This window comes from Mus caroli, chromosome 3, assembly GCF_900094665.2.
Source record: "Mus caroli chromosome 3, CAROLI_EIJ_v1.1, whole genome shotgun sequence".
NCBI lineage: Eukaryota > Metazoa > Chordata > Mammalia > Rodentia > Muridae > Mus > Mus caroli.
The window spans coordinates 81,081,260-81,092,246 of NC_034572.1; the positions used below are offsets into that span (position 1 = coordinate 81,081,260).

General features: G+C 43.5%; 1 protein-coding gene across 1 annotated transcript in view; it reads left to right on the forward strand.

The window, feature by feature from the left end:
• Positions 1-10,987, forward strand: part of Cct3 (chaperonin containing TCP1 subunit 3) — a 23,747-nt gene that overhangs the window by 9,292 nt on the left and 3,468 nt on the right. Inside the window, exons 7-10 of the mRNA XM_021157991.2 lie at positions 3,062-3,248; positions 5,487-5,636; positions 7,096-7,228; positions 7,397-7,478. Coding sequence (XP_021013650.1) covers positions 3,062-3,248; positions 5,487-5,636; positions 7,096-7,228; positions 7,397-7,478 — 552 coding nt within the window. The remainder of the gene's footprint in view (positions 1-3,061; positions 3,249-5,486; positions 5,637-7,095; positions 7,229-7,396; positions 7,479-10,987) is intronic.

Genomic DNA, 10,987 nt, shown 5'->3' on the forward strand with positions numbered 1-10,987 from the left:
TTAAAAAAAAAAAAAAAAAAAGAAGTGAGATGGTGACAGGCAGTCCTGTATGAGTAGCTAATTCAGTGCTCTGTGCTGTAAGGGCAGCTCCCAGCAGGTTTCCATTTAAATGAAGAGGACCACACCTGAAAATGCTGCTTGAATGTAGAGAACTACTGACTGGGTTTGTTGTTGTTGTTGTTGTTGTTGTTTTGGCCTGGTGCTAATAATGAAGTGAAGGGAGTATAGAAGTGCATATATGCCTTTAATCCCAGCAGTTAGGATACAAAGGGAGACCCTGAATCAAAACAACAGAAAGCTGGGTGTGGTGTTACGTGAGAAGCAGAGGCAGGTGGATCTTTGAGTTCAAAGCCAGCCTGGTTTATGTAGTTCCAGGACAGCCAGAACTGCATTGTGAGACCCTGTCTCAAAACAACAGCAAAGAGCCAGGCAGTGGTGGCGCATGCCTTTAATCCCAGCACTTGGGAGGCAGAGGCAGGCAGATTTCTGAGTTCAAGGCCAGCCTGGTCTACAAGAGTGAGTTCCAGGACAGCCAGGGCTATACAGAAAAACCCTGTCTCAAAAACAACAATAACAGAAAACAACAAAGAACAAATTCCATGATGGGATTGAAAGCATATGCCACAATACCCCAGACCCTCCCTCAAAACATCACCCTCTCAAATATTTTTTAAGTTGCTTGTCCCTAGCAGGTCTGGAACAGGTTATGTAGATAAAGCAAAGAAATGTATGCCTCCTGAGTGCTAAAAACCCGACTGTTTCCAAATGACCTACTGATTCCAGTTAGTGCTGCCCATATGGATGCAGGGCTGGCACCAGAGAATGAGCAATCCACCAGTGGCCTCAACCCTAAAGAAAATGACACTCCCTCCCACCATCCCACCACCTCCTTCCCCCCAGCAACTCCTAGTAGCTCCTCTGCTGAGTGTTGAATCATGCTGGAATTTTGACTGGCTTGATCTTGAACAAGAAACCACAGCTGCTGTGAGATCATGAGTGCAGTGGCATTGTCTTGTCCACAGATAGCATTTGATATCCACAAGCTCTTGTTCTGATTGCCCAAAGCAATCTGAGTTGTCCACAAGCCTTGGGTGGAGATTAATGCATATGTCCCATTTGCAACTGAACACTCAGAGAGACTTAGTTACTCTTAGCACTTTGACTGGTCTCTCTTGAGACAAAAAGAAGCCTCTCTAACCAAGACTGAGAGACGATCTGTAGGTCTAGACATGATCTATGTCCCGCAATAGGGGTGTGCAGTAATAGAGGTTTATTATCCAGTTATGATAGACAATCAAGAACAGTGGCCATGGTTTCTGTTTTTAGGGTCCTTTGGACCTTCCCTGATCCGTACGTAACTCATTGGGAATTATCCTATGCCTGGTACAGATATTTTCATATAATGACCATGTCTTCTGCAAGCAGCATTGTTCACCATGCAGAGCACCTTTAAAAACACCTCACTCCTCTCTCCTTTTTGGTGGTGGTGGGATTTTGTTTTGTTTTTTGAGACAGGGTTTCTCTGTGTAGCCCTGGCTGTCTTGGAACTAACTCTGTAGACCAGGCTGGCCTCAGAAATCTGCCTGTCTCTGCCTCTCAAGTGCTGGGATTAAAGGTGTGCACCACCACTGCCCAGCTTTGTTTTGTTTTTTTAAAGACTGCTTTTCTGTGTAGCCCTAAGCTGTTCTGGGACTTATTCTGTAGACCAGGCCAGCCTCAGAGATCCTCCTGCCTCCTGAGAGCTGGGATTACAGATGTATTTCTCTATGCCCTGACCATCCATTCCTTCTCATTGTTAATCCACCCATCAGTGCCTCCTCTTCCCCATCACACTTAAACCTTTAATTCCCCATATTCCTTCCTTTTACACTATGTGTTCTGTTATGTGCTCCCTCTTTAAGGACTCTCGCTTCCGCTGTTTTAATCAGGGTCCCTTTAGATTCTTAAGGGGCAGATTGAAGCAGGGTATTTCAATGTGTACTCCTGACTGGTCAACCAGGTCAACCTCAAGTCTGCCTCTGACTCTGCAGTGCTCAGATTTAAAAATGTGTTCTACCATGCTTAGATCTTTGTTGGGATGTGTGTGTGGATGTGGGTGTGTATGGGTGGGTGGGTGTACCTGCATATGTGCATATGAGTGCAAGTGTCTGAGAAAACCAGAAATGTGACTCCGCTGGAGCTAGAGTTAACACAATGTACACAAGTCCTCTAGAACAGCAAGTGCTCATATCCTCATCCCCCACCTTTAGATTTATTTTTATGAATTCTAAAACATGGCGTTTAGGTGCAGGTGTATTGAATCCAGGATTTATGTGTGTGTTACCCAAGCACTGTACCACCAAGTTGCACCTCCAGTCACAGAAGTTGTTGTTTTGAGACATGGGCTCATATAGTACGGGTTGACCTGGAACTTAGTATATAGCACTGAAGATAACCTTGAACTTTTCATCCTCCCAAGTGCTAGAATCATAGGCACTTAGCACACCTGAATTTTGCAGTGCTTTGGGGATGAACCTGGGACTGTTTTTCTCAAAACTGGGATCCATATTTCTCAGGCTAAAACTCCTGACTCTCTTGTATCCCTGGCTACTTTTTTTTTTTTTTTAAATCAGGCAGTAATTGCCTATCTGGAACACTTAGCTTAAAGACTTATTTATTTATTTATTATGAGTGCACTGTAATTGTCTTCAGACACACTAGGAGAGGGCATTAGATCCCATTACAGATAGTTGTGAGCCACCATGTGGTTGCTGGGAATTGAACTCAGGACCTCTAGAATAGCAGTTAGTGCTCTTAACTGCTGAGCCATCTCTCCAGCCCCCTAGAACATTTACCTTAGATGATGCTTTTAGAAGCTGTTGCCTCTTCCCTAAAATCTGTTTGGCCTTGTAAAATGTTTTAGGAATTTTAGCAGTATTTGAAAGTTTAGCAAGATGTCACTTTAACCACATCAATTCTGCCTCTTGGCATGCTCTTGGCACGTTCTTACGCTCTTTGAGGCTTACATGAGTTACTGTGTTAAATGTTTTATGTTCACTGTTTTCTGGGTTTCTTTTTCCAGTACTCCCGTTGATGTTAATAACCGTGAGATGATGTTGAACATCATCAATAGCTCTATTACTACAAAAGTCATCAGTCGGTGGTCCTCTTTGGCATGCAACATTGCACTGGATGCTGTTAAGACTGTGCAGTTTGAAGAGAATGGCAGAAAGGAAATTGACATCAAAAAATATGCAAGGGTAGAAAAGGTAAGCTTGTCCAGTGTATGCTTGAGAGTTAGGTGTCTGGCATGGTCATTCCAATTCACAGTAGGGTGTCCTTATTGACTTAGAACTAGACAGAAGAACTGGACTACCTTAGAGCCTGGAAACAAAAACCTAAGTGAGTAGCAAGGAGAATGCCTGATACCATTTTTGGTTGCCTTTACTACCTTCCATACACAAGGTTTACAGGGGTAAGGAAAGACTCTGGTGCGTCCATATCTATGCCTGTGGGTACTAGCCGCTGGTGAGTATATCAGTTTTACAAGTGCTGAGGTTGGTGAAATGGCCTAGCGGCTAAGAGTGCCTGCTGTTCATGTAGAGGGCCCACATTTGATTACCAGCACCCTTGTGGTGTCTTACAGCCATCCATAACTCCAGTTCCAGAAAACCTGATTCCCTCTTTTGATCTCTGAGGTCACCAGGTACGCATGTATTACACATACATGCAGACAAACCAGCTTGTTGGTCAGGGTTCTCTAGAGAATAGAACTGGTGAAAATTAAAAGAGAGCCTTTATTAGAGTGACTGTTCTAACAGTGGCTGTCACCTGACAGAAAAGTGAGATTCTGGTAGGGGCTGAAGAGATGGCTCAGTGGTTAAGAGCACTGACTGCTCTTCTAGAGGTTCTGAGTTCAAATCCCATCAACCACATGGTGACTCAACCATCTATAATGGGATCCAATGCCCTATTCTGGTGTGTCTGAATAGAGCCACAGTGTACTCATATTTTTTGTTTGTTTGTTTGTTTGTTTTTTAAAGACTCTGGTAGTCCTTCCATACTCTAGGCTAGTTGTCTGACCTGGTCTTCAATCTACTTGGAATCCCAAAGAAGTAGGCGCTAATACCTCAGCAGCCAAACAGCAAGTGTCCTTGTCCTGTCACCAGAAGGTGTGGCCCAGACTTAAAGTGTGCTCCTTTCTGACCTCAAATGATCCCATCAAGAAAAGTCTTTCACAGGTCTGCTAGTTGCTTGGGTTTTAGGGAATTCCAGGTGTCAGTTGACAACCAAGATTGGCCATCACATACTCATTATAATAAAATTTGCTTGGGCAAATTTGGTGGCACACATCTTTAATCCCAGCACACCAGGCAGAGACAGGCAGGTCTCTGTGAGGTGTTTTGTTTGTTTGTTTGTTTGTTTGTTTGAGACAGAGTTTCTCTGTGTAGCCCAGGCTGTCCTGGAACTCACTCTGTAGACCAGGCTGGCCTCGAACTCAGCCTCTGCCTCAGTGCTGGGATTAAAGGCATGCGCCACCACGCCTGGCTTTTAAGATTTATTTATTAATATATGTAAGTACACTGTAGCTGTCTTCAGACACACCAGAAGAGGGCATCAGATCTCATTACAGATGGTTGTCAGCCACCATGTGGTTGCTGAGAATTGAACTCGGGACCTTTGGAAGAGCGGTCAGTGCTCGTACAGAAGCTTTCCTATTTTTTGCTACATTTAAGATGTAAGTGTAGTAGAAGTCTAATATCTTAGAGCCTAAGTCTAAAATCTGTGCGAGGATCCTAATGATGAAGTAGGTCCTTCCATTTTTTTTTAAAGATATATTTATTATATGTATATGAGCACACCATAGTTATCTTCAGACACACCAAAAGAGGGCATTGGATCCCATTACAGATAGTTGTGGGCCACCATGTACTTGCTGGGAATTGAACTTAGGACCTTGAGAAGAACAGCCAGTGCTCTTAACCTCTGAGCCATCTCTACAGCCCCCAAAGTAGATCCTTTCAAGACAGTGAATTTCTGAGGATCTCATCCTTCAGGTTGAATGTCATGGCCCAAGATTATCGTACTTCTAAGAGTCAAACATTTGCAGCCAAGCTTGGTGGTGAACAACTTTAATCCCAGTATTTGGTAGAATCACTTAGGTGGATCTTTGTGAGTTCGAGGATAACCAAAGCTTCGTAGAGAGATTATGTCTCAAAACAAAACCAAGAAAATATTTGCAGCCATTGTTTTAGTTCTCACTGTATCCTAAAGGACCTGGAGCTTCCTGGTGCTCAGGCTGCCCTAGAACTAATATAAAGCTGGTTACTTGTCCATTTAGTTATTTTGTTTTTGAGCTTCATGGAAGAAGCTTCCTTGGACTTCTGAAAGAGTAGTCATGTGGGAAAGAAGTATATATGGGGATGGACTTGATGGGTTTGCCTTGTACGCAGGGAACCATGTATTAAATCAGTTCCATGTATTAAAGTAAATGTTCCTTTGCTCAGATACCCGGGGGCATCATTGAAGACTCGTGTGTCTTACGTGGAGTTATGATTAACAAGGATGTGACCCATCCAAGGATGCGCCGCTATATTAAGAATCCTCGAATTGTGCTACTGGATTCTTCTCTGGAGTACAAGAAAGGAGAAAGCCAGGTAAGATTCCCAGCCTTTTGGGTTTTTTTGTTTTTGTTTTTGAGACAGGTTCTCTTTACATAGCCCTGGAACTCACCATGTAGACCAGGCTGGTCTCAGACTACCCACCTGCCTCTGTCTCCCAAGTGCTGGGATTAAAATACATGTGCCCAGAAGAGGACATTGGATCCCATTACAGATAGTTGTGGGCCACCATGTGCTTGCTGGGAATTGAACTTAGGACCTAGAGAGAACAGCCAGTGCTCTTAACCTCTGAGCCATCTCTCTAGCTCCCAAAGTAGATCCTTTCAAGACAGTGAATTTCTCTGGATCTCATCCACAGAAAATACACTACCCCTGGCTTCCCAGCCTGTTTTTTTTTAAGTGGACTCTGACTACTAATATGGACAAGTGACAATAAAGTCACTTACGTGCTGCCATTTACCATCCTTTCTTGAAAATAGTTTGATGTTACTTTGTTTTCCAAGTAAAGAGTCTGAAACCCAGGACTGAGGGGAAAGAGTGACAAAAAATTAAGTAAATCCGTCCTGCATTTATTGAGCCGAGTGGGTATAGACATGGTCCTGTCTGCGTGGGTGATTGAGGCAGGAAGACCACTTGGTTCACAACCAACCTGGACAATGTATTTATTCACTTTTCTCAATGTTTGACTTTGGCATATTTCAAAGCGAGCTCCTTTGACTTCAGTTTGACGATCTTATTTTTACAGGTTTAGGAAGGTTTAGATAGTGTTCCTGTGTAGCCTGGGTGATCTAGAACTCAGCTGTGTCCACACAGCGGGCTAGCAATCTGTCTGCCTCCGCCTCCTGGGTGCTGGGATTATGGGTGTGACCCACCTTTTCCAATGCAGCAGCACCCACAGTCTCTCAGTTCCTTTAACTTTATTGCTGTCGGAACCTTACAGAGTGTAAGGACTTCTATGTCCTGAGCCAATGGATCCGATTAAAAGTGTTTGGGAACCAGAATTCAGGTGGAAATGGTTGCTTACACGTGTAATCCCAACACTTATGGGGCTAAAGATGAGATCAGCCTGGGTAGAGTCCTAAAAAAAGTCCCTGTCCTAAAAAAAGCCAGAGGTATCAAGAAATTAAGATCTAAATTATTCATGCATACTAACTAGTAAGACAAAAGGTCCAGCTCAGATGTGAGAAACAGACGTGAAGTTTTGACACTCAGATTCACATTTTCTGGAGAACATGAGAGGGCTGTATGGAGAGTGTATAGTGACTGGGATGACAGCTGACTGTCTTCATCAGCCTGGGGATTTTTATTTTCCTTTTTAAGTTATGTTACTGTGTGTGCACCTAGACGTGCATGGGGAAGTCTGCAGGAGCAACCTTATGTGTCTGAGTACAGCTTTGGTTGGATCCCCTGGAGCTGGAATTCCAGGCAGCTGTGAGTGTTACTCCTGACTGCCGAGCCATCTCGCCAGATTCAGTCGGTGCCTTTTCATCCACAGACTGACATTGAGATCACCCGAGAGGAGGATTTCACGAGAATCCTGCAGATGGAGGAGGAGTACATCCAGCAGCTGTGCGAGGACATCATCCAGCTGAAGCCTGACGTGGTCATCACAGAGAAGGGCATCTCAGGTAGGGCTCCGTTTGTTTGAGGTAGAAGACGGTGGGTGGGGTGGTTTGGTTTTGTCCCTTGGGTTGGCAAAGACAGCTGTGTGATGTTTTAAATACTTTGGGGATAAAACCAGTTCAGAGGCCAGTAGTTTGGATGTCTAGCTGACGACGTCTACTCTTAAATTTCAGATTTAGCTCAGCACTACCTCATGCGGGCCAATGTCACAGCCATTCGTAGAGTCCGGAAAACAGACAATAATCGCATTGCTAGGTAAGTAAACCAGTTAAAGGTAAATTTTTATTTTATTTTAGCTTCATAGTATATTCATTGCCTGAAATAGTTCTGGATGAAGGAACTGCTTGTCCAAAGGCTCTCTTCTCTCAGAACTTTTGGCTCAGTGGTTGGTAAAAGTAGTATCTTTTCTTTCTTTCTTTCTTTCTTTCTTTCTTTCTTTCTTTCTTTCTTTTTTTTTTTAGAAAAGCTCTTGCTCTGTATCCCTCAGTAACCTGCATCATTCTGCAGACCAGGCTGACCTTGAATTTGCAGCAGTCCTCCAGCCTCTCCAGTTCTAGTTCTAGGCTTACAGTTGTTATACCAGTCAGGGCTGGTGGTAATCTATACTAACTGGCTCAGAATATAGCAGAAGCATTGGATCTCTGCTAGTGGATCCACCTCTGTAAATTTCAGTACACTGATGTCTACCTTCAGGGTATCTGTTTCTCGTGCCTATAACTCCAACACTAGGATCATAAAGGTAGGAGAATCAGTTCACAGGTGATCTTTAGAAGCCAGTCGGGGCTATGTGAGACCTTGCCTTAAAATTTTGTCTATGAGTGCAAGTGACCAAGTAGTTAACAGGCAATGTAAAACAAATCATGTTGGTGCTGGGAATGAGCCGCTGTCCTCCAGAAGAGTACTCTTGACCATTGGACAGTTCCCCATCTTTTTACAGTTGGCCATGGTGATTGCACTTTTGGTGGCAAAGATGAACTATTTGAGTTTGAGGCCAGCCTGATCTACATAGTAAGTTCTAGGACAGAAACTGTCAGAAAAATACCAACAAAACTTTTTTAATAAAAAAGTAAAGACTTGGGGCTGGAGAGATAGATGGTTAAGAGCACTGACTGCTCTTCCAGAGAAGTCCTGAGTTCAGTTCCCAGCAACCTCATGGTGACTCACAGCCATCTGTAGTGGGATCTGATAGCCTCCTCTGGCATGCAGGCATACATGCAAATAGCACTCGTACATTAAAAAACAAGTAAGTAAATTTTATTTAAAAGAAAAATATTGACACTGGATGTGGTGACATGTACCTTTGATCCCAACCCTTAGGAGGTAAAGGCAGACTGATTTTGAGATCAGCCTGGTGTATAGAGTAAGTTCCAAGATAGCCAGGGCTATAACTAAATGTAATTTTTTTTTTAATAAGTTCCTAGAAGGGCTGTAGTTACTCTAATTGCTGTTGTAGAGGCTCCTTGAGAAACCATTGCGATGGTGAACACCTATAATCCCGGCACTCAAGGGCACCTATAATCCTAGGGCAGGAGGATCTTTGTGAGCCTGAGGCCAGCTTTTGCTGCTTAGTGAATTAAAGGCAGCCTGAAATAAAGGTTAAAGTTCTGGTGGGTTTGGGCATTCAAAAGTGACTCCTGGTAAAGAGAAGTACTTGCCAACTTGCCATAAAAGCCTAAAGGACAGAATTTGGTCCCCAGATTCTTTGTAAAGGTGGAGGGAGAGAACAGACTCCGCAAAGTTAGCCTCTGCCTTCCACGTATGCGCCCTGGTTGTTCAAGTGTGTCCGTAGTAGTGTGGTGTATGTGTGTATACTTTGTTCTTTCCTGAAGGTGGCTTAGTGGTACGGACCTGTCATTCCATCACTGTGTAGACCAAAGCAAGAGGCTATCAACAGCTGAAGGTTATTTTCAGTTACATGGGGGGTTTCCAGATAGCCTGAGCTACATGAGGCCTCTCAAAACAACACAGCCTCAAATCTCAGCCCTGCAGGAGACTAAGGGAAGAGGGTTGATTACTTTTAGTTTGAAATCAACCTGTGCAGATTACTTCCCGGCCATCTTTTACAACTGAATAAGACTGTCTCAAAAGTCTGATGGCTCAGTGGGTACCTGCTTTAAGCCTGAGAACCTGGGTTTGATCCCTGGGACCCACGTGGTGAATAGAATTGACTCCCATAAGTTGTCCACCGCACATACACAAAATAAATGTAGTTTTTTTAAAAAGCTAACCTATTGGGTTAATTCTCATCACTAAACAAATACTTGAGAAAAGTTTATTTTGGCTCACAGTTGGGGAGGTTGTAGTCTTTTGTTGGTTGATTTTAGTCCTGAAAACCTTTCTATTGGCCCAAAATCATAAAGACTTTATCAGACCTGCCAAAGGGAACAAGACATTAGAACTCGGAGCTTTGGGAGATACTTGAGATCCCCACTCTGTCACCTGTCAGGCACACAGCTCAATTCAAGGGAGTTCTATGCTTGTTCAGAACGGTTCTAGACATGCATATGGATGCTTAGTTTTTCTCCCGGTTCCCATAAGTTTGCATGAAGGGTGACACTAGGTATCCATATAAGCTGGGTGGTGGTGCCTTTAATCCCAGTGCTAGGGAGACAAAGAAGGGTGACTTTCTTGAGTGTAAGGTTGCCTTGCTATACAAAGTGAGTTCCAGAGCAGCCAAAGCTACATAGGAACCCTGTCTCAAAAGACCAAAAAAAGAAAAGAAAAAAGAAATGCTATCCTGAGCTAGGTGTAGTGCCTTAGACCTTCAATTCCAGCACAGACAGAGGCAGACGGATCTCTGTGAGCCTAGTATACCATCTACATAGTAAGCTCCAGGATAGCCAAGACTACATAGATTCTGTCTTGATAAACAAAAAATAGGAGGAGGAGGGAATAAAACCTTTTTTTTTTTTTTTAATATTTTATTTATTTTATATGAGTACACTGTAGCTGTCTTCAGATACTCCAGAAAAGGGCATCTGATCTTATTACAGATGGTTGTGAGCCACCATGTGGTTGCTGGGAATTGAACTCAGGACCAGAGGTCCTGAATTGAGCCATCTCTCCAGCCCGGAATAAAACCTTGGTACTAGTGTATATGTGTGACTTGGGAGGTAGAGTGAGCGGAAAAGTTTAACATTTATTAGTGGGTCATGTTTATAATCTGTACTGTCTGGAATTCAAAGCTGCACTTAAATTCATAATCCTCCTGCTTCAGCCTCCCATGCTAGAATTGTAGATGTGTGCCCCAAATTATTCTCAGATTCTTGCTTGCTTGACATTGGAATCTTTTAGTATACTCTGTTTTTTATTATACTTTCTGTGATACACAGGGGGTACATGCATGTGCCGCAGTGTACACAGAGGTAAAATGATGACTTTCTGGAGTGCCTGCTACCTTTTCTTTGGTTCTGGGTTATCTTAGGAATTTATTGCTGTGAAGAATTACCATGATCAAGATACCTTATATAAAGGACATTTAATTGGGGGAGGCTTAAAATTTCAGAGGTTCAATTCATTATCATCATGGTGGGAAGAATGGCAGAGTCTTGATAGAAGGAGCTGTGTATTCTACATCTTGACCCAAAAGCAGCCAGCCAGGAGACTGACTTCTGAAGGGAGCTAGGAGGGGACTCTTCTGTAAAGCCCACCCCCACAGTGACACACTTCTTCCAATAAGAATGCAGCTATTCCACCGGGCGTGGTGGCACACACGCCTTTAATCCCAGCACTCGGGAGGCAGAGGCAGGTGGATTTCTGAGTTC